Consider the following 25,668-nt stretch of genomic DNA (forward strand, 5'->3'; position numbering starts at 1 on the left):
AAGAGGCCGGACAGGGAGGACCGATAACGTCTGTGTGAGAGTGCTGCCATAGACACCCTCCTCTCTCTCTCTCTTTCTCTGTGAATACCAAGTCCCCTCAGACTCACGCACACCCACCCATCCAGAGAGCGCCCAGTCGAGGCACGGCGGATCTGGCCGGCGGATTGCTTCCCCCGCTAGAGTTGTTTTCTCTTTGTTTTCTGTCGCCTCTGTGTGCTGCGCATGACGTCGACCACCGTGACGGACAAGGACTTCTTGGCCAAGAAGATCGTCTCGGCTGATGGGCCGAAGGGTGGGGAGGTAGTGCACGAACTGTCCCTTAGCGAATGGTGCATCACCCGCATTGAGCCGGAGGAGGAGTCCAACCGGCGACGGTCGGTGCTCGAACGCATCGTCAACGTGGTGCGGGTGTGGATTCGCCACACAATGATCACGGAGTTCCGCATGCCAGAGGCGGCGGCGGCGCAAGTCGAGGGCCGCATCTTTGCCACCGGCTCCTACCGGTACAACGTGCACACCTCTGGCAGTGATATCGACATGGTGTTGATTGCCCCCAGTCGCATCACCCGCGAGCACTTTTTCAACACGCTGGCGCCACGGCTGAAGAGCGAGCCGTGGGTGACAGACCTGCACTGCATTCGTGAGTCTCGCGTGCCGATCATTGCGATGGTGTGCGACGGCATCGACATTGATCTCTCGTTTGGGTCGATCCGGCAGGACCGCGTACCGGAGGTCATCACGGATGACCTTCTACAGGGCCTCGACGAGCAGTCCGTGCTGAGCTGTAACGCCGTGCGAGTGGCACACAACATAATGGATCTCGTGCCGAACAAGGCCGTTTTCCGTCAAACCTTGCGCTTCGTGAAGGCGTGGGGGAAGGCAAGGTCCATCTATAGCAACACCTTCGGCTTCCCATCCGGCATTGGCTGGGCCATCCTCACCGCCTTTGTGTGCCAATGCTATCCGAACCAGAACGCCGCTGGCATGGTCACCCGCTTCTTCCGAACGTACCACACGTGGTTTAAGCCGAACCCGCACGAGACCGGCACCGAAAACCGCGCCATCTACCTCACCGAGTCCATGCGGGCCCGCACCCACCTCGGCCGCGGCTGGGACCCGCGGGAGTCCAAGTCGGATGCGATGGCACTCTTCCCGGTGCTGACACCGGCGGTGCCATACGGCAATACCTGCTACAATGTTACCCTCACCAACCTGCGCCAGCTCTGCGACGAGTTCCAGCGCGGCCACGATCTGCTTAGCAAGGACCTCGGCATGAGCGCTGCGGAGGCGAAGGCGAAGTTCGGTCCGTTCGGAGTTTGGTCGCGTGTGTTGGAGCCGGCCCCGTTCTTTGGCAAATTCCAGCACTACCTGCAGATCAAGGTCTCATGCAGCGATGCGGAGCACTACCAGGCCTACGCGGACGGCGTGGAGTCGCGCATACGTATCCTCTGGGCCGGCAACGCCTCGTCACGTGGCCACACGCTGGAGGACTATCGCCAGCTTCGCCTGCACCTGAACCCGCGCCGGTTCGAGGACCCCGAGGAAGTGCAGCTGCGGACGCGACTGACAAGCAAAGCCACTGGCGCGGCGGCGGCGGCGAGCCACACTCGCGGCAGCGTCGGCTCTCGCGCCTCTGGCCAGCTTGGCGACGGCGGCAGCTCTCTCCATGGTAACCTCAACGTGAAGGATAGCAGTGCCCCCTCAGGTCCGACGTGGTTCACGGCGCACTACTTCATCGGCATGACCGTCGACACGAAGGTGTCTTCGGCCAAGATCGACCTCGCTCCCGCTATCCGCACCTTCCACACGGTCGTTCGCGAGCTTCGTCAGTACCGTGAGGGCGTCACGAGGCTGCCAGCGATAACGGTTGTGGACATGGCACGTATCCCGACCTTCGTCAAGGAAGCAGCGGGGTACATCGAGGAGACGGCGGCGGCGCAGGAGGAGCGGAGCTCCAGCGAGGCGGAGGAGGCGCGCAACAACAGCAGCACTGCCGCACGTGCAGACGCGGCCAAACGCGACGGCACATCGGCGGCGTCGACGACAACGTCGAAGCCGAGCACGGCGGCGAGTGCGGCTGACGGCTCGGCCAGCGAGACGAGTCGCGGCCTTCACGACGGCGGTGCAGGTAACGGCGCAGCGTCGAGTATCGACAGCTACGCACGTAAGCGCACGCGAGATCAGTACGGCACCGATGGCCATGGTACCGTGGCAGCCAAGGCAGAGACCTCGACAGCTGCCGGCAGCGGAAGCGGTGCGGCTGGCCGTGCGCAGGCGGAGGAAGACGCCGACGACATCGAGCAGGCGCTTGGGCTGGACTTTTAGGTGGACGCACCGCCAGAGGCTGCGTCGCCGATGAAGCGGCGCGTATAAACAAGCGTGAAAAAATGATGTTTTGATGGTGTGTGCGTGTGTGCTTGATGCGGTGCCAGAGGCTCTGGGGCGTGTTCTGGGCGCACACAGTAAGGATGACAAGCTGCCAACGATCTGCGAGTTCAGCGGGCCGCTGTGAGTGAGGAAAGGAGTGACTTGATGCACGACCGATCCTGCTGCCGCGGGGGAGGGGGCGGAGACGGAGAGGGGGTACAGCGACGGAGAGCTAAGCGAGGAGTCTCACGAAAGCAACAAGACTCGAACGGCTTTGTCATGTCTGTCTGTCTGACCAGTCGCATCGCCGCTACTTCGGGGACCATGATGAACGCATACGCCCCTAATTCTCCTGTTCTGCATAACTCCCTGCACGCGCGCGCACACACCTATGTACTTTCTACGAGTTGGTCACCCACTTCCGTTGCACCACGGTTGCACGCGGGCATGGCTGTGTCACTACGCGTGCATGCGCTCGACAGCGCTGCGTGCCTCTTTCGCTGCACATGTGCGTCAACGCACTTTCCTATCTTCACCTCCACTCCATCCCCCGACCCGCTGCCGTTGACCGTCTCCAATCCTTCACGTACCCCCCCTCCCCCCACACACGATCACCATAAAGCGGAAGAGCGAACGATATCGAGGGTCCAGTGACACGCTGCACTCCCCCCTCCACCATACTTCGCCAGGCTGCCCTCGCTCTCTCTATACGCGGAGTCGCGCATGGCGATGCATGTAGGCAAATCGGTATACACCGTCATGTATGCATAGGGCGCTTCGCTCACCGATACTCGTTTTCGCACGCACACACGCCTTTTTCCTTGGTGTATCGGACTGCAGCGATGCTGAGTCGACTTTCTGAGCGTTGCACCATCGCCACCGGGCTTGAGCAGGTGCTGCGCCACTATGTGTGGAGCGCAGCATGGCTGCGCGATGCCGAGCCGGCGGCAGCCGCCAGTGAGAACATTGACCTCAGTGGCCTGATGGAGCGCGCAGGCCGCGCAGCGTACGACGTCTTTGCCAACCTTTACACCTCGCAGAAACACTGGCTGATCCTGGTGGGCTCAGGCAACAACGGAGGTGACGGCTACGTCATCGCGCGACACGCCCGCGAGGCTGGGAAGATCGTGACGGTGTTGCGCATGCCTCACAGCAAGCCGTTGCCGACGGAGGCGGCAAGTGCTCAGCATGCGTGGAAGGCGGTCGGCGGCACCGAGAGTACGATGAGCCCCGGCGCGCCGTTGCAGCTACCCGCCGACGTCGACCTTATCGTGGACGGCTTGCTGGGCACCGGTATCTGTGGCCCCCCTCGAGAGCAGTACGCGGATGTCATCCGGCACATCAACGGTCTCCCGGTGCCGCGGGTGGCTATCGACATCCCATCCGGTCTCAACGCCGAAACCGGGGAGGCTGCCGGCGCGTGCGTGAAGGCGGATCACACGGCCACCTTTATTTGCCTGAAGCCTGGGCTGCTCACGGGGCAGGCAAAAGACTATGTCGGGCAGCTGCACTACCGCAGCCTCGGTTTGGAGGATTGGATGACCGCGCCGGAGCGGATGAGGGTGGCCTTGTGCCGCCGCGTGGCGCTGGACGACGTCTACGAGTACTTCGGCATTCGGCGGTCGGCATTGGCACACAAGGGCAGCTGTGGCAAGGCCATCCTTGTCGGCGGAGACCACGGTTTTGGAGGTGCCGCTCTCATGTCGGCTGAGGCCTGCGTGACGGTCGGAGCCGGGCTCACTCGCGTGCTGACTCGCCCCGAGTACGCAGCACCGTTGTTGACGCGCTGCCCAGAGGCGATGGTGACAGCCGTGGAGACGGACACGGGCGAGCAGCTGAAGCAGCAGATGCTCGAGGCGTTCGAGTGGGCCTCTACGCTGGCGGTCGGACCTGGACTTGGCACCGGTGCGTATGGCCAGGCGGCCTTGACCGCCGCTCTGCGTCACGCTGAGCTGCATCAGGACAAGACACTGGTGCTGGATGCAGATGCGCTGAACCTTCTCGCAGGCTGCCTTCACGGCAGGGAAGGGGGTGCTGCTGCCGGCGCTCGTAAACACCTGCCGGTGCTTCCGAACAGCATAATCACGCCACACCCTGGTGAGGCGGCCCGTCTGTTGGACTGCCGCGTCGCAGATGTGGAGAAGGACCGCCTCGCCGCGGCTCGTCGCCTTGCCGCTATTTTGGGTGGGACTTGCCTCCTCAAGGGCCCTGGCACAATTGTGCACTGCCACAGCAGCGCGAAGACAGCAATCGTGGATGCCGGAAACGCCGGCATGGCAAGCGGTGGCATGGGCGATGTGCTGACTGGGCTGCTGGCAGGCCTTGCCGCGCAACGAATGCACGACACCTTCGACACGACCTGTGCAGGCGCTCTCGTGCACGGCGTCGCTGCAGATATGGTGGCCGCCGAGGACGGGCGTGGTACACGCGGTATCCGAGCGACTGAGCTCATTCATCGCGTACCCTTGATCGTCAACGCCTCCGGACCATCTCCTGCTAGCCGGCAGCGACCAAGTGGACAATGAAGTTCACGCGCGAGGCACAAGGTGAAGAAATATGCGTGGGTGGATGTTGCGTGTGTGTGTGTGTGTGTGTCTGTGTGTCTGTGGGGGAGGGCACTGTAGGCAGCTTTTCAGGCGGTGGCCGCCTCCTCGCAGATGGCTATCGGGTTTCGCTGAGGAAGCACAAGACTATTGCTTTCTATGCGACCTTCTTCGTTCACTCTCCCGTCAGCCGCCGTACAGCCGAGTTCATGACAGCTCACTAACTTGCTTCTTGAAGTCTTCCCTGCGGCTTGCTCGAGCGGATAGCCGTTCCGGCAAGGGCGGATCCCTTGCGCAGTGCTGTGCGCGTGCATGCGCCCACCACCCCCCGCGTATGCTTCCAAAAGACTTCTTCTATGGCGACAGATAGACATGTTTGCGTGTTCGTGAATGTGGACGAGCGTGTGCGCGTGGGCGCCTCCTTTTCCCTTATGGGAGGCTACTCCGGGCTACGAACAGCTTCGTCGCAGCGGGTTTGGCGGGGGGAAGCACGAGACTCTTCAGCGGCTTCACTGCCGCTACTCCATACCGTAGACGTACGCGACGCCCCCCCCCCTTCCCGCACTCGCACACCTCGACGTCTTTTCGCTGTGCGGACGCTCCATGGTTGCTGCCTTTCACGCCACATTCCCATCTTCTCCCTCTTTTCTGCCTATCCTTACATAGCACGCATCACGCAGGTTCGTCCTTGACGCACACGCATGCGTCGAGGTCCGGATGACCGAGTGGCTCACGCCGAAGACCGGCGTGCGGCGTGCAGGGCGGAGGGCGGTCCGGATGGTGCCACACCCCCGTCGTCGTTGCCGGAGAAACGCGGTGCCAACGGCTATGGGAGCACTAACACGCGCAAGGAGGGCGGCACGCGTCGCCTGTCCCAGCTGAACATTCAGTTGACGGATCACCCGCTTGAGTCTGTGTCGTCGACGCACCGGGCGGACCGTCTGCTCAAGCCAGCCAGCCCGTGGGCGCGCGAGCTCGACTTTAGCGACTGCGCCTACACCCCCCACACTGTCTTCATACTGCTCAGCATTCTCATGTCCATCTTGTTCATGTTGCGGTACTACGATTACCCCAACATGGGCGTGGCGTCAAAAGTGAAGGTCGGCCTCTCTGCTGCTGCCTTTGCTTTCATTGGCTTTGGTGCGGTACACCTACCCGACTCCCTAATGGTACGACCCCACCCGGCTGTGTGGCGTGCCGTCCTGGCGCTTGGTGTGCTATATATGGTGTTCCTCACCTTTATGATATTTCAGGACCTGGAGACGGTGCAGAAGATGATGGGCTACTACGATGCTTCCCTGTTGAACAAGCTGCCAGAGCGCACCTACGCGCAAGACTGCCGCATGAGCACCGAGGAGGACCCCTGGTTCTTTGTCCACACCTCCTTCGACGTCTTCCTCCTCGCTCACTCGCTCGGCTACGTCATCAAGATGCTCATACTGCGGGACTGGCGCATGGTGACGGCCGTGTCGCTCGGCTTCGAGGTTGTGGAGGTGACCTTTCAGCACGTGCTGCCGAACTTCAGGGAATGCTGGTGGGATCACATCGTACTCGATGTGCTGATCTGCAACGCGGGCGGGATGCTGATAGGGATGTGGCTGCTGCGGCAGCTGAACGCGAAGCAGTACAAGTGGATCGCTCTCAAGGAGATTCCAACCGTGACGGGGAAGGCGAAGCGGCTCCTTGGGCAGCTGGGGCCGCGCAGCTTCGAGCGCTACAACTGGAACATCTTCCAGAGCCCGACCCGCTTCTTCCAGGTCACCGGCATCCTCCTGCTGATACTGCTGCAGGAGCTGAACTGCTTTACGATGAAGGCAATCCTGCATATGGCGCCAACGCATCACATCGTGACGTGCCGACTGGTCCTGTGGGCGCTGCTCGCCACCTCGTGCTTGCGAGAGCTGTACGAGTACATGACAAACCCGCGCATCAAGCGCATCGGCACAACGGCGTGGGTGGTGATCCTCGGCATGGGCATGGAGACCATATGGATCACGAAGATGGCCATCGAGGGGCAATACTTCCAAGATGCGGTCATGCCCACCCACGTCGCGGTGCCGTGGATGGTCGCCATCGCCGCGTTTGGGATTTGGCTGGTCTTGTACTTTGGTGTCTTGTCCCTGGAGCAGCGCAATCGCCGTCGCGGTGCGGCGTACCTACTCGTGAACCTCTTCTTCTACGCGGCTGTCGTGTGTGTGCTCGCGCTCTTCCTGATGGGTCTGCCCGATCTGCAGATTGGCCGGCAGGCTTTCGAGTCGGCGATGGCGCCGTACGAGCGGTACATCTTCTTTTGGCGCTAGCGCTGACAGAGCGAGAGGTAGAGAAGGCGACGGACAAACAGGGGGGGGGGTGGGTGGGTGGGCAGCTCACATGCAGGTTGCGTAGTGAGCATGTGCGCGCATGGGTGCGTATGGACCATGCAAGCTGCTCGCGTCTGCTCCACCTTCCTTCTCTCATTTCTTTCTCATATCACGCTCCCCCGTTGGGGCTGCGTTTCTTCGCTTCGACTTCGCTCCCTGATGATGCCGGGCGGTCTGACCGTGGCATAACAGGGCCCAGCATCCCGCCCCTTGCGGGGAAGCCGAGCAGCCTGCACAGCCGGCCCTCGAATAGCGGCTTACGGACTCCTGGTGCTGACGAGCAGGTCTGGGCTGGCGCTTCGCTCGAGAGGCGTGCGGTGGCCATCACGCTTGGACCAACGCACCACGAATCGCGTCGGCGACTCGACGAATATATATTTCCGCTTCCTGCTGTTCGGCTTTGGCTGCGTTGCCTTGATGTGGAGAGTGTAAGCCAGGATCGTAGCCTGCATCGCATGCGGTGACACTGCGGTAGGCCTGAGCGACACCGAATGGCGCTGGTTGGGCTGGCTCCTTGACGCCGCCGTGGTGCGACCGAGCTCGGTGAGGTGTTGTTGTGTCGACGTACAAATATATATATATATGTATAAATGCGCATGTGTGTGTGTGTGTGTGTGTGTGTGTCTGTGTGTGCGTGCGTGGAAAATGTGACTGTGTGAGCGCTCGGTGCTCTGATCGTGGCTGGAAGGCGTCTGGGGAGATGGCGCGGGTGAACGTGCGGCACTCAAGCCGTCTTCCCCCTCGCGCATGACCACGGCTGCCTGGCGGTGCAGGACGCCATGCCGTGCCGTGAGGGCAGAGCGAGTGCCGCAGACTCGCTTACTGGAGTCCGCACCGGCGGCTCGTTGTACCACACATTGGCCACCGCTGCTCGCCACACTCTCTTTTTATGCCGCGCCTGTCTGCGTGTGCGTGCGCGGCTTCTGATCTTTTCAATGCAGCACTCGTTCGGCGTCGTGCTCTTCTTTGTTTTGGTTGACGCGCGCGTGTCTTGCCAGGACGCGCTCGCACCATCGACACACACACCACACGCACACACACACACACACACACACACACACACGAATCTAATCACGCACCTACGCAGAAGCATATAGCCTTTGTCGGGGTCGAAGCAGAGCCGCGTTCCCTTTTTCCTCCTTCGCAAGCTTGTGCGGAGGAACACGAGCGGAACAACACACACCCACACACAGACAGACGGACAGACACACATAACCAGCCATGCCGGCATTGAAACCGTTGCTCGTTTTCGGCCTACGTGGCACTCTCGTGGAGCGCATCCATGTACGCCACGTCCCAGAGGGTATGCCAGCGGCGGACTTCACTGTGGGCTTGGTGAAGGTGTGGCTGCGTCCCCACATGGTCGAGGTCCTTAACGAACTGCAGGAGCACTGCCGCCTCGCGATTTGGAGCTCCACCACTGCGCGCAACACACACCCGCTCGTGAATGCGGTGTTCGGGTCGAACATGACGCTGCAGGCTGGTGCAGGAGCCACTACGGCAGCACCGGCGAGGCAGGAAGCGGCCAGCGCGTCTGCTGTAGTTGCAGCCTCCGCCAGCAACGGGCGCAGTGGGCGCTTTGGTACAAAGCGGCGACCAACTAAAGCGGAGGCGGCGGATGAGGAGAGCGCGTCGGAGGCCGCCATCAACGCTCCTAAGCCGCAGCGAGTTCACTTTGAGTTTGTCTGGACGCGCGAGCACACGCGTGTGGACGACTTCCGTCGCCTCAACGCGGCCGTTAACGATGACAGTCACGCCACAGTGAAAGATCTGTCTCAAGTGTTTGCGCAATTTCCGTCTATCGCGCAGCCGCAGAATACAGTGCTCATCGACGACACCCCCAGCAAGGCGAAGATGCAGGCAGACAACTACCTGTGGCTCGACACGTGCAGCAACCTGCGCATCAAAGACGAAACAAGTTTGTACCGTCTGCGTGACTTTGTGATGAGGGAATTAGTGCCAGCGGAGGATGTGCGCGAACTGCTGCCGCGCCGCATCCGGATGTGAAGTGCATAGGCCTGTGCGTGTGTGCTTGTGCGCAAGAGGACTCGTCACACCTTTTTAACGAAATTCTGGTGTTTACGGTGATGGTAATGGCTCGTGTGCGTGTGCGTGTGTGTGCGTTTGTGCGCACGCGTACCTGCATATCTGCGTCGGTGTGCAGAGGGCGGGACCGCTGTGACATGGCGGCAGCGAACGGGGACGCAACTATGCAAAGAGACGCCAAGGCAGGCACTGAATTCGGATGCGCAGCGCGCTGTCACGTGCGTGAGCGCACGAACGCGCGGCAAGTGCGCGGAGATAGTTGAGGAGGTCGCGATGTCAGAGGAGCGGGGTGTAATGTGATAAAGGAGTACAAGGCGTGTGAAGTGTTCATGATGAGCCCGTCTGCCTGTGCCTGCCTCGCTCTCAACCCCTCTCCCCATCCTCCTCTCTACACACTGTTATCCCCCTTACATCGGTGAACGTCCGTTGCTTCGGCGGATGGTGGCTGCCCGGCCTTGATGGACGGTTGCCCGTCTCTCTTTCTCCCTCGCGTTGCCGCTCTCCCTCGCGTTGCCGCTCTCCCTCCATCCATCCCTCCTCGCCCCACCTTCTCCGCTGCTCACGTCTCTTTGAGTGCTGTGACCTCACCCACCCACCCACCCACCCACCCACCCTCGCCACCCACCCTCGCCACCCTGCTTCCTTGCCGCATTCTCTGACAAGAACGACTCCACGCTTGACCGCGAGAGAAGACTGAGCTTCAGCGCCCCTCACACCCCCATCCCACGCTGCCCCCCTTCGACGCTTCCCTCCCTCCTGCTCTCCTTCGTGCCCGCTAAGACAGTTCTGCCACCCTTTTTCGACTGCCTACGGGGAGGGCGAGCCACTTTCTCCCTTCGCTGCTCATACGTCGGCTGGGAGCCGCCCTGCGCGGTGCAAGCTCCTGCTGCTCCTCCGTGTGCTCGCCCCGCCTTCTGTCCTCAGGCGTGCTGAGAAGGCGAGGCAGCCGGACGAAAGCAGGGACGAGGCCAATGTCAGTGGAGACGCAGGATGTGGAGGTCGAGGTCGACCTATCGAAGCTTATTGACGTCGGCCTCACCTTTCTCCCTCTGCAGCTCACTATCAAGGACATCCTTCAGCGGCTTGCACGCCTGGAGAAGGAGAACGCCATTCAGAACGATCACATCGCTCAGCTGACGGCGAACGTGGCGGAGCTGGAGGCGGCGGCCGCCGCTCAAGCCCCCGCGACTGACCGCAGCGGCGACAAGGAGGACAAGGACGCCGAGGCAGAGCATGCGGCTCTATGGGAGGAGATGTCGCGGCTGAACGAGCTACTAGGCGAGCTGCAGGACGACGCCGAGCGGGGTCGGCACACCATCGACGAGATCTACGCGGCTCGCAAGCACCAGAGCAGCGCTGCCGCCGCAATGACCGGCGCCTCGTCCCACGCGTCGCTGAGCACGGTCAGCAAGTCAGCCGCCACACCTCTCGCCCACTCGCCCGCCAGTGGTGCCAGCGCTTCTGGGATAGCGGTCCCTGCACACGCCGCACGCGCCGGCAGCTCCGCCCCCTCCCAGAGGCAGCAAGACCCCATCGAGGCTTCGGGGTCGTCGGTGCCGATGGGCGACATCATCCTGAGCAAGGCGCACGAGGCGCTCGAGCTGGTATTGGAGGCGCCGTATTCTGCCTTCTGTGACTCCCGCGATGCGAGCCAGCGCGTCGAGGCCGACCATGCAGGCGGCCTTCGTGGCAGCAAAAGCGGCGGCCAGGCCACGCAAGACTCGTCGCCTACGTCCGCTGGCGGCACTGCGCGCCCTCGTCGTGCTGTGTCCATCGTGGACGGCCCCCACGGACCTCAGGATCGCTCGTCTGTTTCCTTCCCACCGCTCCGGGACTCCCCCGTGTTGCAGGACGCCCACACCCCTGCGTCACCGCCCCAGAAAACGTGGGGCTCGTCTGCCGTGTGGACGGCGGCGACTGGCGGCGAGGATGCCGGCGAGCACCGTGAGGCGACCGCGCCTATCATCGAGCCCTTGCCATCTGCCCAGCAGCAGCTACGCCGGCCAAGCACGTATGCCGAGAAACGCATGACAGCTGGTGCGGCGCGGCGCACCTCCGCTCGCGCTGCGGCTGGCGCCGGGGGTGCCTCCGAAGCAGGCTCGCCGGCGACACCGCCATCTGTCTTTGACAAGCTCCGCCGCGACGGGGAGGATATCGCCTACCTGAACCGCGTGGTGGCAGAGATTTTGGGGGAGATGAAGGGGCTGCACGACGACTTTGACTTACTGCGTACAAACCGCCAGGAATCGGACGACGCGACTAGCCGGCCCGGTGCGGTAGTGGACAGCGACGGGCTCGATGGCTTGCTTCGGCGATTGGCCCGCGTCGAGGGCAACATCACGGACGCTCGTCAGCACACGCAACACCGCGACAACCAGCTTCAGGAAGAGCTGGATGACCTGAAGAGGCAGCTGCGCGTGGCGCGTGGTCTTACGGATGACGGCATGGACGCGCTGCGTAGTGTCGCCGATCTCACGGAGCGCGTACTCCAGCTCGAGAAGCGCGTGCGTGCGTTGGAGAGCGGCCAGGGCATGCTGCAGGAGCAGTTTGCCAACGTGCTTGCGGTGGGCGACGGCACCGGCGGCGATGGCGCCTTAGAGGTGAATGCTATTCAGTTCGCTGCCCTTCAGGGCGCCGTGAAGGGGCTGGAGAAGCAGCTCGCTGCGCTTCTGGTGGAGCAGGAGGGTCAGCGGGATTGGACGGATGATATTCAAAAGCTGAACGAGGGCGTGCGGTCGGTGGAGGCTGATGTGGAATCGGCTCAGGGCCAGCTGCAGCGCCTGCAGAAGGAAGCATACCGACTGGACGAGGTGAAAGCGAACCGCACCGAGCTGCCGGACGACTCCCTTCTCGAGAAGGCACAACATTGCAGCAGCATCGGCGCCGGCGATGGGGCGGCAATGTCTGATCTGGCCTCGCGCATCTCGCGTGCCGAGGCGAATATCGAGCGCATCAGCGAGAGTAAGGCTGACCGCAGCGCCCTCCACAAGCTGCGTGACGAGCTCAACGCCTTGCGGCAGCTCGCGGAGCTGTTGAACGCGCAAAACCGTGACCTTGGCGATGCCGAGGGTGGAAGGGCGAGCGCGGCGATGGAGAACATGCTCCGCGAGCTGCAGGGCGAGCTGAGTGCTCTGAAGGAGGCGCACAACACGCGCTTCGCCGGTGGCGGGCTGAGCGGCGAGGATGCCAAGAATCTGATGGACAGCATCGAGCGACTAGACCACTGCAAGGCCGACGCCACCCTCGTGGCGAATAAGGCTGAGCGCGACTACGTTGAGAACGCGCTGGAGCGACTGATGCGGGAGGTGGAGCAGGTGCTGAACGCAACGAATGCAGGCCTCATCGACACCCTAGAGAAGTCGCTCGGCATTCTGCGCGACATGATTGACGGCAAGGCAACAAAGCAGGACGTGGCGAACCTGCAAGGATGGATGTCGGAGGCAAACATCGGCGGCGGCGCTGGCGCGCCAGATGGGCTGACTGGGTTCAAAGGCTTTCGTTGCCTTGGCTGCAATCGGCCAATGGACAACATGCGGCCTCGAACGCTGCCGGCAACCATGACCCCTTTCATGAACCGCAATCCGCAGAACCACCCACAGGACAGTGTCACTCGTACAATCCAGCAACAGCATGCACCGCCACGTGCTGGGGGCGGCGGTGGTGGTCAGGCGGCCGTTGCTGGTGTTACCGCCTCCTCCTTACGCTCAGCCGGCAGCCCGGAAGGGTCGTTCCACCGTAGCACCAATAGCGAGCCGCTGCCTCCGATAGAACCGATGTAAACTAGGACCGCAAAGCACGCCCCGTAGCCTTCGAGGCCGTGGACATGTACAGTGATGCGTGCATATCTCGGTTTGCGCTGCCGTTGATCGCCGCCGCCGTCGCATTCTCTCTTTCTGCGCCTCAACGAGCACTTTGGCACGTTTCACCTCAGCGCCTCCGCGTGCGCTGTGTGGCGCACTCGAGCCTTCCCGAGTGCCCTCCGCTGGCAAGAGAGCGCGCACGCTCTCTCGGTGTTCGTTGTGTGTGTGTGTGTATATATCTATCTATCTATATCGTTTAGCTTGTGCGCTTCCTTTGCTGTGGCATTCCACAGGTGATGTAACAACTTCCGTCTGCGCCCTTCGTGCTCTCGCGCTGCGTGGGCGTGGGGCGGTACTTTTCCCTTGCGTCTCTACGTGGCCACTTCGCCCTGGACGCCGTTGATCGTCTCTGGTCCTTCACCCCACTCTCCGGTCGATGGGCATCGCCGACGCGCCTCCCTCTGTGTTTCTCGCACCCTCCCCCTGGCTCTTTTGGTTTTGTGCAATGCAACGCGCGGGGAGGTGCAGCGAGTGGGGATTCTCGCGCTCTTGCGCTGGCTTCAATCCCCTGATGACGCAGTGTGTCTGTGTGTACGTGCGCATGTGTTTGTTTGAGGGGGGAGGGAAGGGGCGCACGTGAGTGTGTGGCATCCAGGGCCCACTACCCACGCTGTGTGGGAGCAGGGCGAGGCGCCTACAGCGTAGGGTGCGGTGAGCGTGACTCAGCGCTGCCGATGTCGGCGGTGAGGTCCCGGATGGCGCCGCGTCGGAGCGGCCTGTCACGGTGGGCATGTTTGTGCCATCCATGTGGTGGGCAGAGTGCCGGCGTGACGGGAACGCATCTCACCGGGCCCCCACACGGCCCACTGGTGGAGGGGGGGGCGCCTGGGCCACCCCGAGGAGGATGCACCACGTGGCGACCGGCACAATGGGGTGGCGGTGGGGAGCGGCTGTGAGGAGGCGTGCGGGGCGTGTAGTGCGTAGAAGGTGACGCAGGGGCCGTGCTGAGGTGACTGAGTCGGCGCACTGCTGGAGCGCGTGCCCCTCGCTGCTTCGCACCACGCGATGGGGGCCTGTGACGGTGCGGGGGAGAAGGAGGGAGGTCGAGCAGAGTCTGAGCGCGTGCTGCATGGCCGAGAAGGGGCAGGGTGAACTAAGCAGGTGGCCTCGAGAATGGGGAGGCGTGTGTGTGGCACTGTTGGCAGCAGTGATGGCGATGACGAAGGTGTGCTGCGAACACACGCGTTTCTCCGGTACTTTGCCTCCCCACGTCTGTGCGGAATGTGACGACGCTCATCTCGAGTAGGTTTATGAAAGAAAAGAAACAAAGGTGCCAAGTCATGCATTCCTTGTCGACGACTCGTTCTTGTGTGTGTAATGGGGTGCACGCGAGGAGGGACACGCTTCGCTCAAGCACTCCCCTCTCCTCACCGTCGCCCTCATCCACCGGTGCTGCTATGTGGCGAGTCTCGCACGTCACGTGCAGTCGAGGCATCGACGTTCACCCGTTCGTATCTCTTACCGAAGAAACGCGGCAGAAAACCGTCATGCAGTGTTCGTCACCTGCTGGTGCGTGTGGTTTGTGGCCTCGACACACCCACCTTTACTGCGGCGACTCTGCGTTGCCGTTGCGTGATATCACGCGCGATGTGTCTTCTTCCATTACCGCCTTTATGGTCTTTGACGCGCCGTGTCTCCGCCCATCTATTCCTCGTGTTGCGCCCCCTTCTTCCCGCACCCGCCGCTCTGTGTCTGCCTGTCTCACTCTTTCCGGTGTGCGTCGCCTGGGAAACCGTTTTATGTGTGCATGTGCACGCGTGTCAGCTGAGGAGCTCACACAGGAGACGAAAGGCACGTGATAAAATTCTGGCGACCACCCAAGGGATCCGCCGCACCAACACGGCCGCTACACAGACACGCACAACCAACTTCGCCTGGACGCAGGAATGGTCAAGTCCCGCATTCCACCGTTGCCCGCTCGTCCTTGCACTGGTCCATCTCTTCACACCAGCGCGGTGGGCTTCTCTTCCTGCTCGCATCTGTCGCTGTCTGTGCGTGCGCTGGTGCAGGGTTGAAGATGCGGTTGCGTATTGAGCGTGCGGCACGCATGGAGCAGCGACACTTTGCCGAGAAGGAACTCAGCGCGCGTGTCGATGAGCTCCTGCAGACCTTAGCTCGCCGCATACTGGTCTGTGCTCCGACGTGGGCTGCGCAGGCAAGTGCGAGCTCTCGAAATGGCTCAACTGATCACGTCAGCGGTGCTGCGGCGCTCTCCTGGGGAGGATGGCGCGATGCAGAGTTGGCAGATGTGCGTTCCACGATGACGGAGGTTCAGGAGCTGGTGGATCTACACGTTGTCCGGCCTCGTGAAGCTGCAGCGGCTACTCATGAGGGTGGAGCTGATAGCATGAGGGGGTCTTCATCAGTCGCAGCTGAGCTGAGCAGTGACGCTTCGGCCGTGCCGGCATCGTCTGTCCGCTTTTACGAAGTGTTTGTGCGCGAACTCATCGAGCGGATCTTCGGCTCCGTCACGAAGACCGCCCTTTCCTCTGTGGTGTCCCCTGATGGCACACATGGCGTATCTGGTGCAGCGGAAGATGATACGGTTATCGTGCACGGCGCTGCCCCGGACGACGCCTCGTCTCTTTTTCCTGCCCAGTCGGTGCTGCGCCTTCCCGCCATCGTCTACATTGGGTGGCGCTGTGGCTACAGCCTTCTCACCTCGATCGGCAGAATGCTGAGCGTAGCGGACGACGATCGTGCGGCTAGCTGGCTGGACGTCACCTCCGCCGCACTCCGCAGCCTACTGGATGGTGCGCGCACTCACGGCTTTCATCCGTCTGCCGTGGCGGCACCCACCGCAGCAGACGCGCTGCATCACTTCGTGGTGCGCACAGAGATGCAAGCACGCTCTTTACAGTGTCTATGGTGGTGGTGCAGCCTAGTTTTCAAGCATGGCTACACGCATGGCTTGCTGCCTAGTCCACCATCAGCACCGTCTGCCGCGACTCCACTGAACACTCCTGAGAGCACGAGAACGTCTCCCAGCACAACTACGGCCACGGCTGTTACTGCGGCTGGTGGTTGTGGCAGTGCCAGTGGTACCACCATGCATGCCTCGTTTGCCGATAGAGAAGACTACAGAACGCTCTGGTACATTGGCCGCGCTGAGGCGGCGGAGTACCTCAGCTCGACGGTTCTACCCAATGTCGCCCACTTCCTCCACGCCGCCGTGGCGAAGTTTGTGTTCTCTGCTGCTGCGTCGCCACCGCAGTACTGGCCGAGTCACGCTGCGCACCTCACGGGGGCTGTTCAGGCCGTTCGCGACGTCTCAGTGCATCTCTTTCCATCCCCGGCACTGCCGACCAGCGCATCTCCTTCAGCGACGTCACCCTCTTCTCATTTTCAGCTCACTGCGGCCACGGCTAGTTTCCTGCGCCACGCGGTGCACGATGCGCTGCTCCCGGTGGCGGAGCGCGTCCTGGACAACCCGGCGTTGCTGCAAGACTGCATCGCGCCGACCGTGGAAGCGGCATCCATTACGCCAGGAACAGCAGCGCCGACGAGTGCATACGACGGCTGGGACAGCAGTTGCGAAGAGGAATGGGAAGGCATGCAGGTGAAAGATGGCGCCAGTCGTTGCCTCTCGAGAACTCAGCCTGCCGTGACCGCTGCCGCGCCGGCAGAGGCATCACAGAACACCCTCACCTACACACTCGACACACTGGAGCGCGAGCTTGGTGACTTTGTGCGTGCTGACAGCGTCGTCATGACGCTGCGGCGGCTTTGAACCCCGCAGTGGTGCCCCGAAGCTCTACCCTTCGGTGATGATCAGTTGGACTCCTGCTCACTATGTCTTTTTCGTTTCCCGCGCATCGTGTGCAGCCCCGTGACTTGCAGTCGCTCACCCTGCCCTGCTCCCGCGTCGGTACCCCCGCAGGCGTGCCTTGTTCCTTCTCGCTCTCTTTACGGGTGTTTGTTGGCGCCCTTCTCGTGCTGTTGTACAGTTTTTTCTCCAGGCGGCCAGAGTCGAGGGGGCGCCCCGGCATCGGGCGCCAGCGCTGATGTTCGTGCATCGAATACACCCCGCGATGCGCCCTGCCCCCTTGTTGTTGCTGCTCTGCTGTCACGCTATCATTGGAACTCCCCGCTCGGGTGGTGTTTCCATTTCGTGGCTGGCGTGCTGGAATCGGTCCCACCCCATTGAGTTGCCGCTCGCATCTCCATCATGCGAGACGGGAAAGCCGGAGGGATGGGTGGCCGCGCAGTCCGGTGCGTGCGCAGCAGAGGTACCACATGCAGCCCCTACACACCACCTCGAGGAAATAAGGCACGGGGCAAACGGCGCGATCGCACACACCCGTCATGTCGGATGATGCGGCTGTACGCATGCTACGGGTGGGAAGGCCGAGCCTCTACACTAACCCTCTCCTCCCCTCGCCTCTTCTCACCGACGCTGGCGAGGCAGAGGACGTATTGAGGTGCTGTGTGTGTGTGTGTGTGTGTGCTGAAGTGCTGTTCTTGGATGTGCGCCCCTCGTCCATCGTTTTATTGCCCCCCCCCCCCTCCTTGCACGTCTGCCGTGGCTTGGCGCCTGTGCCTCTCACGCGTGCAGCAGGAGAAGAGCGTACGATATTGCCCGCTTATCTTTGTTGTGCGCGCGTCTTTCCCGTCACCCACCTTTTGTGTGGCGTGGGCGTCTGTCTGCTCGCACCCGAACGGTGTGGGTCGGCGTGAGGTGGCCCGCTCGCGAACGTCTGAGCTTGTTACCTGCAGCGTGCTTCCTCCCTTACCTCTCTCATGTATCGCCACGCACCAGGAACACGCATGGCATGCCACCTTACTCCCCTCCCCCTCCTCCGCGTACATCCTGAACCGAAGCAAAAAAAAACAAGAGAGCACACAAGAGCCTTCCGACGCGACAGTGAGCGGCTACGCTGCCGCCACGCCACTGGCTCCCTCAGCATCGGTTTTCTGTCTGCTTCGCGTGTCTCTTCCTGCGCATCTCTTTACTCGCGTCTTACGGAACGCCTGCATAGATAGTAGCCTGTGCACCTGGTGTGGTGTCTGTCCATTTTCTCGACCGACTTCGCCTGTCCCTTCTTTCGCCTCTCTGTCGCTGTATCTTAGCGAACGCAGTGACGAGATAATGTCGCAGGAAGAAGCAGAGTCCCGGTTCGACTTCAACGAAGGCACCGGTGTAACATTGGGCGCCTTGCCCTGCTTCACTACCGTGTCCACTCGCGGAGCTGCTGGCAAGGCGCTGGAGGCGGCATTGGAGCCACTTCACCGCATCGCCTACGGTCGTGCCGGCAACAATGGCAAGCGCCGCGCTGCCCTCGCCGGCTTCAAGGGATTCCCGGCGTCGATGGAGGCGGAGGTAGCGGAGAAGATTGCGAAGCTGACGAAGGACCGTCTTCGCGATGTTATCAAAGCCCTCGGTATCAACGTGCACATCTCGCTCTCGCATGCCGAGGTGGCGGCTGGGGTCACGAAGTTCTTAATGGCCCCGCGCAACGATGGCAAGTTCAAGGGCAGCAGCTCGGCAGCAGCCAAGTCCAAGAAGGTGTCACCGGTGAAGCGGCCCGCGCCTGCCGGCCCAGATGACGAGTCAGAGGTAAAGAAATCGCGCCCAGAGCCGCCAGCACTTTCTTCTGCAGCGGCGGCGCCTGCGGCCTCCTCTGTGTCTGCCGCCTCCGCCGGCCCGTCGGATGACGCAGTGCTCGTCGAGGTCTACCGCCGCGTTCTCGCCATGACTCCTGAAGACCGCGCGGTTCTCGGGGTCAAGGCGCTCCGCACCAGCCTAGAGGAGCACTTTAAGCTGGCCGCCGGCGGTCTGCGCCACAAGAAGGGCATCATCACCACCGCGGCCTCTGAGTGCGTGCGTGCACTCAAGGAGGCGGAGATGCGGGCGGCGGCGGCCGCTGTGCAGAGCGTCAGTGACGCGCTTTCTACCCCCTCTCCCACGAGTGCAGAGCAAACGGCGGCCCCTGTGCCTTCTGCACCCGAGATGCTCGATAGCACTGCACCGGCCCCCGTTGCGTCGCCGGCACCCTGACCCACAGAGGCGACTAGAGTGCCGACACAGGTGCCCGCTGCGGCCGCTCCCTCAGCCGTTGGCGGTGGTGATACCAGCAGGGCGATCGCCCCACGGGGTCGGCGCTCTCTAAGCGACAGACGTGCGCAGCGAGTGCGCGGGCACCTTTGTTTGTGTGTCTCTGTGTGTGCATGTGCTGGACGGTGGGGCGGCCTGGAGGGCAGCGCGTCGACGCGTTCTGTGCGCTCCACGTTGTTCCCCCCCATCTTCCTCTTCTGTGCGCGTTCACCCATGGCAGAGATGCCATTAAAGACTACACCACCTCCTTATATGAGCTCCCCACACCTCTAGACAGGTTTTGTCAGACCGCACAACAACCGAGAAGGGCAGGGGAGGGCACTGCCCCTTCCTCGCGCAGCTCACCCCACCTTCTTCCCGAGCACGGGCACTTTACTCTTGTGCTGTGCTTCTCGGGCGCGGATGCTTAGACCCTCATGGCGGTGCCAGGGGTTCAGATTCTCCCCGGCGTCTGCCGCTGTCTCTCTCCGGCCATGTGTTTTCACTGCCCCGGTACATCATCTTTCTCCACTCGCTTCTCCACGTGATCTCCGTCCCACCACGTCACTTGGGGTCTCGCCCGTCACCCTCGGCCGCAGCTTACCGGGGACGCAGCACTGCCGAGCCCCCCTCACCCAGACATCGTGAACGTCTACTCTAGAGAAGGACAACGCGCGACGACAGACTCTCAACGCGAACCGCCCGTTCGCAGACCTCGATCCTTCTCAGGCCTCCCTCTGCTGCGTCGTTTTCTCGACGTGCAGCTGTGTGCACCCTGCCTCCTACACCCTCCCCCTTTCCCGTCCTTGACGCCGGCAGCAAAGGAAGTGGCATGCGAAGCCGATGACGTCTTGTGAGACAAATAGCTCCCGTCGTCCGGCGCCCCTAGCGCTCGGCGTGGTCGTGTCTGTGGCGCTCCTGCTGCTGGGCCTGTGCGGCGTACCGGCACAGGCGGCAACAGTGACGGACTTGAAGAACGCGATTAAGAATGAGTTGTATAGAATCGACATAGGCATGACGGACTTTTACAGCTCCCTCAGCGTTTCTCCGACTGTGCAGCAGCAGTACTGCACGGCGGCCATCACCAGCCGGGCTGCCGGCTTGAGCCTCACGATGGAGTCGCTCTCCTCGCCATATGGCGTGCTTGCCACGGAATATGGGTTTCTCATCTACAAGGACACGTTTGTCTTCGGGCCGTCGATCAAACTCATCGGCGCCTCAGCCTGGCCAAACGGGACGCTGACGACGGATATCCAGAGTGGCAGGCACATCCTCGTGCCCTACCTCACGAACACCGTCGTTTTCGTCACCGGCGTCATCGAGAACGAGGACGGCAGGCAGAACATCCTCCCCATGATGCGCTTGATGATGGTCGACTCCTACCTCTGCGCCCACATGCACATGAACGTCGCCAACCTTTATCGCAAGACTTTCCGCACCGCGTTTGCAGAGCTGGCGTAAGGGGGGGGGAACTCGCGTGGATGGGCAGGCGATTTTTGTTGTTGTTTGTTTTTTGTTTCTCTAGCTTTCACTTTTGTTCTAGAAATACGCCCTGACGGTCAGGAGGTGCACAAAGGAGGGGGGGGGGGAGGCGTGGCGACGCGGGTGGGAGTGTGTGCTCGCAGGGGTTGCTCAGTGACGTCGGTGCCTCGGCTTCGCGAAACCTCCCTTTCTCCACCTATCGGCTCCCGAGGCCGTCGAAGTGACGGCCGTCAAGGCTGAATGCTTGTCGGCATGTTGGTTGTGCTTGTGCGACCGTAGATCACATCGTTACCTCTCCCCCATCCCCCTCCCTCATTCTCGTTTTTGTTTTCCACCCAGAGCGCGGCGTTGCGTGCTCTTCTTCTATTGTGCTGTATGAGCTGTTCGTTTTATCTCTCCCTTCCGCTGTCTGCGCATGCGCATTCGGGTGCGTGTCTTCCCGTTCACGGTCGGGGCTGCCGTTGTGCGCTGCGAAATGGATGACAGCGTCGTTTTGTCCCTTTTCCCTCTCTTCATCTCCTTGTGGTGCCCTCGCCTCTCCGCTGGCTGTATTTTTCTTTCGTTTTTTTCTGGTTTGGGCGCTCTTGTTTTGCTGTGTGGTGGAGCGGAGGGAAGGGGTAGTGGTGGTGGTGGTGGTTTGGCCCTCTTCTCTCTCTCTATGTTTTCTTACCTCTGATCGCTCACTTTCACGTCTCCTCAGCACACGGTGGCTGTTACCTGCCCCCACCCCCTCCTATACAAGGGGGACGAAAAAGCATTCTCTGAATTTGGGAAACAACTCCTCCCAAAAAAAAAACGACGAGAGCGGAAACGGCGGAACTCCTCCCCCTTCTCTCTCGCGCGCAATGAAGCAGCGAAGGAGGGCCGCTGCATCGCCGTGGAGGCCGCGGCGCAGGAGGCGCCGCGCACACCCGCAAGCGCACACAGGCTAACACACGTGTGCGTACGTGGACGTATTCTGCGGTTCGCACCTCGTATCCCTTGACAGCATGGGTCTTTGCTGCTGGGAGTGGGACGTCACGGAGTCTATGATGTAGTACGGCGCGAGGGAGAGCAGCCGCAGCTGCTGCACATCCCGCGAGTGCTGGCTCACATGCTATTCAAACTGCTTTGGAGAGGAGAGAGAGGTTGGGGATGAGCATCTTCGAGACATGACGTACGCCCTCTGCTCCCTCTTCCTACAGCTGCAGGTGAAAATGTCCTGTGCGCGTTCGTGTCTTTGGGCACTGATAAACTGCCTCCCTCCCCCTCGCGCGCCTTCCTACTCTCGCTTGTCTGCATCTGTTGGCGTCTCTCTCTATGCGGGGTGGGGGGATGCGATGCGACGTGGAACTGACGCCGTTGACGTATACTCGTTCAAAAACGCATCCGTCAAACCTGATCTCTTCCCTCTCCCCCCTCCCACCCACCCACCCACCCACACACACACACACACGCACATGCGCTTCCCTTTTGAAATGTGATACAGCTCGGCAGTCTTCTACACCCCCCTCCCCCTCCCCCTCCCCCGCACACACACACACTCGCTCGTTCGCTCGCTCGCACGCCGCAGCCGCAAAGAACGCGACCCCGCGGGGCCTTCAACCGATTTTCCGCCCCTCACGCATCAGTGCTTTTCGCGTTATCTCGTTCACCTGGCCCAGCTTTCAGGGCGGTGTAGCACACAGGAGTTGTATGCCATCACATCGCACGTTCCCACCCTCTCTCTTTCGCTGCTTACGCGCGTGTGGGTACAGAGGAGGCGTACGCTTGCCCTGGCCAGCTTACTATATCCGCATTGCAGGCGCATCTCTGTTTCGCTGTTGCTGTCGGCTTCGCTTGGATTACACTTAGAGCATCGTGTCCACCTCCATTCACGGCTGCTGTATCTCTGTGTGCGCGCGCCGGTATTCGCCTCCGGCACACTTCATCCCTTCAGCTTCATTTGTGGTCTTTCTAGCGAGAGGACTTCTCTGGCTCGCTTGCAATGCCCTCCTCCACTCGCGCGTCCCGTCTCGTGGTTTCTGCCGCGGCAGCGGCAGCTGTTTTGGCTGTGCTGCTCGTGGGGCCGTGCTGTTTTCTGAGCGCCTACGCGGCCGCCTCTCTAGGCGACTTTGGGCAAGAATACCAAGCTATCATGGAGTCCGCCGGTAAAGGCTTCGGCATGCTCTACCGCGACATGACGGCACCGCCTGCCTCGTACCAGTGGGAGTGCGTCGAGGACTTGTCGTTGCAATATAGCGTGGCCTACGCGTCTCTGACAGAGCCGTACACGGTGAACGTCTTGACCTCCATGATCACCGTGACGCGAACTGAGTCCACCCCTGGTGTGTCCTACAACCTTATCGGCATCGCCTGCACTTACGACGGCAACTGCGGTGATTTGAAGCGCGGGAACTTGCTTACCTTTTCACTGCGAAAGGACCTGATTATCATTGTGACCGGCTCAGTCTTAAGCAACGGCATCACGAACTTCTTGCCGGTCTCCTACTACGTCGTCCAGCTCGCTAGCTCGTGCTCCAGTGCCAACATCGCCAATGTAACGAGGCCCTTTAGTGTCGGCGCCTCATCCGTGTGGATGCAGCTCTGGCAGTGAGCTGGGTGCAAGGTAACGGAGCTGCTTTTCACAGCGAACCCGCCTCCCGGCGGGCTCTCTCTCTCTCTTTCTCTTGCGTTGTTCGAGGCTTGCATGGGTGCCCACACACGGAGCGCGGCCAGCGGCAGATGTTTCCTTTTCGCCTTTTCGGAGTTCCCGGCACGACCGGTGCGTGCGCGCCTGCATTTTTTGACTCGTGCTTCTCATTGTTCTGTTTCGTCTCACCTCCCTCCTTTCCTCTCGCTCGAGCCATGTTTCTCTCGGGGAGGTGGTGGTGGTAGTGATAGTGGGGGGCACCCCTGACGGTAGGCAACGGCGTCCTCTGCGCTCGTGCTGCATCGCCGTGGCGCATCATCGTTAGAGAAAGAAGATGTCTTGTTGTATGGTTGCCATCTCTCTGTATTTTCTTACGGGGCAATGGGGCGGGGGCTGTGCCGGCTTGCCTGTGTGTGTGCCTGCGTTGTATGTGCTTCCACTGTTTTGATATCTTGGAGAGGCGCAGCTCTGTACACGCCACACCTGCGCAGAAATACAAGCTGCGAGAGAAGGTGCGATGAGGGAATCCACACGTTGTAGATGCTTTTCGAACAAAGGCAAAACTCAGCATGCAGGGCGCTGTGCATGTTGCACTGCTGCGACCGCCGAGGCTTGCGACGACGTGCGGGCGCGTGCAAGGAGGAGAGGGGGGGGGGACGTGCAGAGGTTCCAGGGGAAGCGGGTAAGGAGTCGACGTTTTCTTGGCCGCGGTTCGTCTGTGCTCTCCAGCACCCCTCCGCACACCGCTCCTTCTCGTCCCTTGAGACCCCAGTGGTCTGTTCGCAAGCATCTCGCCTGCCTCGCCCTGCCGCACTAGCTGCAACGCTCTCTGCCCAGCCGATCGAGTGTGCGTCTGGGTGATTCTGTGTGTTGTATTTTTGTGCCGTGTCCGCCCCTCCCCACTCTGGAGGGTAGCGGTGAGGGCTTTCGCTCAGTTGAGTCGCTGCTGTGTAGGGCTGCCCTTCGTCACGGCTGCTTGATGTTTACTTGCGATCGAGCGCAGCGCTCGACTGCCACGCACACGCGTTCTCCGTGCTCCACTGTCTTCCTCCCGTTCCTCTCCCTCTCCGCTTCTTGTGCGCACTCTGCGAACCCACCATTCCCGCCGGGCGGGCTGGTGTCCTCGCCACGCCTTTGCCCGGTCATCGACTCCCTCTCTCGCGTCTCGCAACGAAACATTGCCAACTCTCCCCTCTCTCCGGCTCTCCTCCCACAAGTCTTTTTACGGTCATGCAAATCTTCATCAAGGACGCCGCCGGCCGCTCGGTGGCTGTGCGCGTGTCCGCCGAGGACACCGTCGGCTTCCTCAAGGCTCAGGCCAACGTGACGCAGGGAAACCTCTTCTTCGCGGGCATGTGCCTCGCCGAGGAGGAGACGCTCGCCGCTTACGGTCTGTCCAAGGAGTCCACCGTTGACGTTGTCATCCCGGTGGAGGGTGGTAAGGGCAAGAAGAAGAAGAAGCGTATCTTCACGAAGCCGAAGAAGCCGACGCACCGCCACAAGCTGGAGAAGATGCGCGCGCTCAAGTACTTCAAGGTGACAGAGAACGACGACGGCTCCTACAAGGTGGAGCGCACGCGCCAGGACTGCCCGCACCCCCAGTGCGGCGCCGGCGTGTACATGGCCCAGCACAAGGACCGTCAGTACTGCGGCAAGTGCCACCTGACCTACAAGGCGGAGAGCAAGTAGAGCATGCATGCAACGACAAGAAAAGGACGAGGACAAGGAAAACAGAAGGCAGTGCGGCAAGACGAACGACGGCCGCGTACTACAAACAGATGAAAAGACGCACACCTGCGTGAGAAGCGTGCTGCACCCGCGAGTGTGCGTGTGCGTGTGTGTGTGTGTGTGGCCGCGTTGGTGCTGGTGTGTTGCGGTCTGCCCGCTTTACCCCCTGTCTGCGTTTCTGTGTCTGCGTTGGCTCATTTCCCCCGTCTCTTTTCATTTTTGGTTTCATTTCTCTTGGAAAACGAAAAAGGCGAACATGAAAAAGTATCGACCGACGTTGCATCTCTGCCCCCGCTGTCCAAGAGCGAGGGGTACGCCGTCTGCTGCTTCCCAAAGGGCGCGCAGGATGGGACGGCATTCTCGGAGGCTGCGACATGCGTCATCGTAGCTGTGACGGCGTGTGCGTGAGTGGGCGTGCGTGCGGCTGCTTCTCTCTCTCTCTCTCTGCGCCGATGCACCTCCTCCTTGTGGTGGATTTCCATCTCTCCCCTCCCCAAGGCGTGCGCGGGCGACGGTGCGCGGTGGCTCACGCACAACGCCTTTCATTTTGTTTCCATTGAATGTTGCGTCGCTCGCTGCAGTTTGCGCTCTGCGCGTCTTCTCCTCCCTTCTCGCACTCATGTTGGCCCCTTGCTTC

The 25,668-nt window shown here is 61.5% G+C and overlaps 10 protein-coding genes across 10 annotated transcripts; all 10 read left to right on the forward strand.

The window, feature by feature from the left end:
- Positions 1–222: 222 nt before the first annotated feature.
- Positions 223–2,325, forward strand: LMJF_14_1180 (putative polynucleotide adenylyltransferase; the record flags this gene model as incomplete). The annotated part of the gene is made up of 1 exon (XM_001687666.1): positions 223–2,325. One exon carries the CDS (start codon positions 223–225, stop codon positions 2,323–2,325), a length of 2,103 nt encoding a protein of 700 aa, XP_001687718.1.
- Positions 2,326–3,209: 884 nt separating this feature from the next.
- LMJF_14_1190 (conserved hypothetical protein) lies at positions 3,210–4,892 on the forward strand (the record flags this gene model as incomplete). Its single annotated transcript, XM_001687667.1, has 1 exon — positions 3,210–4,892. The coding sequence occupies one exon, from the start codon at positions 3,210–3,212 to the stop codon at positions 4,890–4,892; it is 1,683 nt and encodes a 560-aa protein (XP_001687719.1).
- Positions 4,893–5,611: 719 nt separating this feature from the next.
- LMJF_14_1200 (putative phosphatidylserine synthase) lies at positions 5,612–7,210 on the forward strand (the record flags this gene model as incomplete). Its single annotated transcript, XM_001687668.1, has 1 exon — positions 5,612–7,210. The coding sequence occupies one exon, from the start codon at positions 5,612–5,614 to the stop codon at positions 7,208–7,210; it is 1,599 nt and encodes a 532-aa protein (XP_001687720.1).
- A 1,281-nt stretch (positions 7,211–8,491) lies between these two features.
- Positions 8,492–9,277, forward strand: LMJF_14_1210 (conserved hypothetical protein; the record flags this gene model as incomplete). Its single annotated transcript, XM_001687669.1, has 1 exon — positions 8,492–9,277. The coding sequence occupies one exon, from the start codon at positions 8,492–8,494 to the stop codon at positions 9,275–9,277; it is 786 nt and encodes a 261-aa protein (XP_001687721.1).
- A 1,010-nt stretch (positions 9,278–10,287) lies between these two features.
- On the forward strand, positions 10,288–13,095 carry LMJF_14_1220 (conserved hypothetical protein; the record flags this gene model as incomplete). Its single annotated transcript, XM_001687670.1, has 1 exon — positions 10,288–13,095. One exon carries the CDS (start codon positions 10,288–10,290, stop codon positions 13,093–13,095), a length of 2,808 nt encoding a protein of 935 aa, XP_001687722.1.
- A 2,098-nt stretch (positions 13,096–15,193) lies between these two features.
- LMJF_14_1230 (hypothetical protein) lies at positions 15,194–16,906 on the forward strand (the record flags this gene model as incomplete). The annotated part of the gene is made up of 1 exon (XM_001687671.1): positions 15,194–16,906. One exon carries the CDS (start codon positions 15,194–15,196, stop codon positions 16,904–16,906), a length of 1,713 nt encoding a protein of 570 aa, XP_001687723.1.
- A 1,359-nt stretch (positions 16,907–18,265) lies between these two features.
- Positions 18,266–19,174, forward strand: LMJF_14_1240 (conserved hypothetical protein; the record flags this gene model as incomplete). Its single annotated transcript, XM_001687672.1, has 1 exon — positions 18,266–19,174. One exon carries the CDS (start codon positions 18,266–18,268, stop codon positions 19,172–19,174), a length of 909 nt encoding a protein of 302 aa, XP_001687724.1.
- An 879-nt stretch (positions 19,175–20,053) lies between these two features.
- Positions 20,054–20,671, forward strand: LMJF_14_1250 (hypothetical protein; the record flags this gene model as incomplete). The annotated part of the gene is made up of 1 exon (XM_001687673.1): positions 20,054–20,671. One exon carries the CDS (start codon positions 20,054–20,056, stop codon positions 20,669–20,671), a length of 618 nt encoding a protein of 205 aa, XP_001687725.1.
- A 2,137-nt stretch (positions 20,672–22,808) lies between these two features.
- Positions 22,809–23,267, forward strand: LMJF_14_1260 (hypothetical protein; the record flags this gene model as incomplete). The annotated part of the gene is made up of 1 exon (XM_001687674.1): positions 22,809–23,267. One exon carries the CDS (start codon positions 22,809–22,811, stop codon positions 23,265–23,267), a length of 459 nt encoding a protein of 152 aa, XP_001687726.1.
- A 1,266-nt stretch (positions 23,268–24,533) lies between these two features.
- On the forward strand, positions 24,534–24,992 carry LMJF_14_1270 (putative ubiquitin/ribosomal protein S27a; the record flags this gene model as incomplete). The annotated part of the gene is made up of 1 exon (XM_001687675.1): positions 24,534–24,992. The coding sequence occupies one exon, from the start codon at positions 24,534–24,536 to the stop codon at positions 24,990–24,992; it is 459 nt and encodes a 152-aa protein (XP_001687727.1).
- Positions 24,993–25,668: the final 676 nt, after the last annotated feature.

This window comes from Leishmania major, chromosome 14, assembly GCF_000002725.2.
Source record: "Leishmania major strain Friedlin complete genome, chromosome 14".
Taxonomy (NCBI): domain Eukaryota; phylum Euglenozoa; class Kinetoplastea; order Trypanosomatida; family Trypanosomatidae; genus Leishmania; species Leishmania major.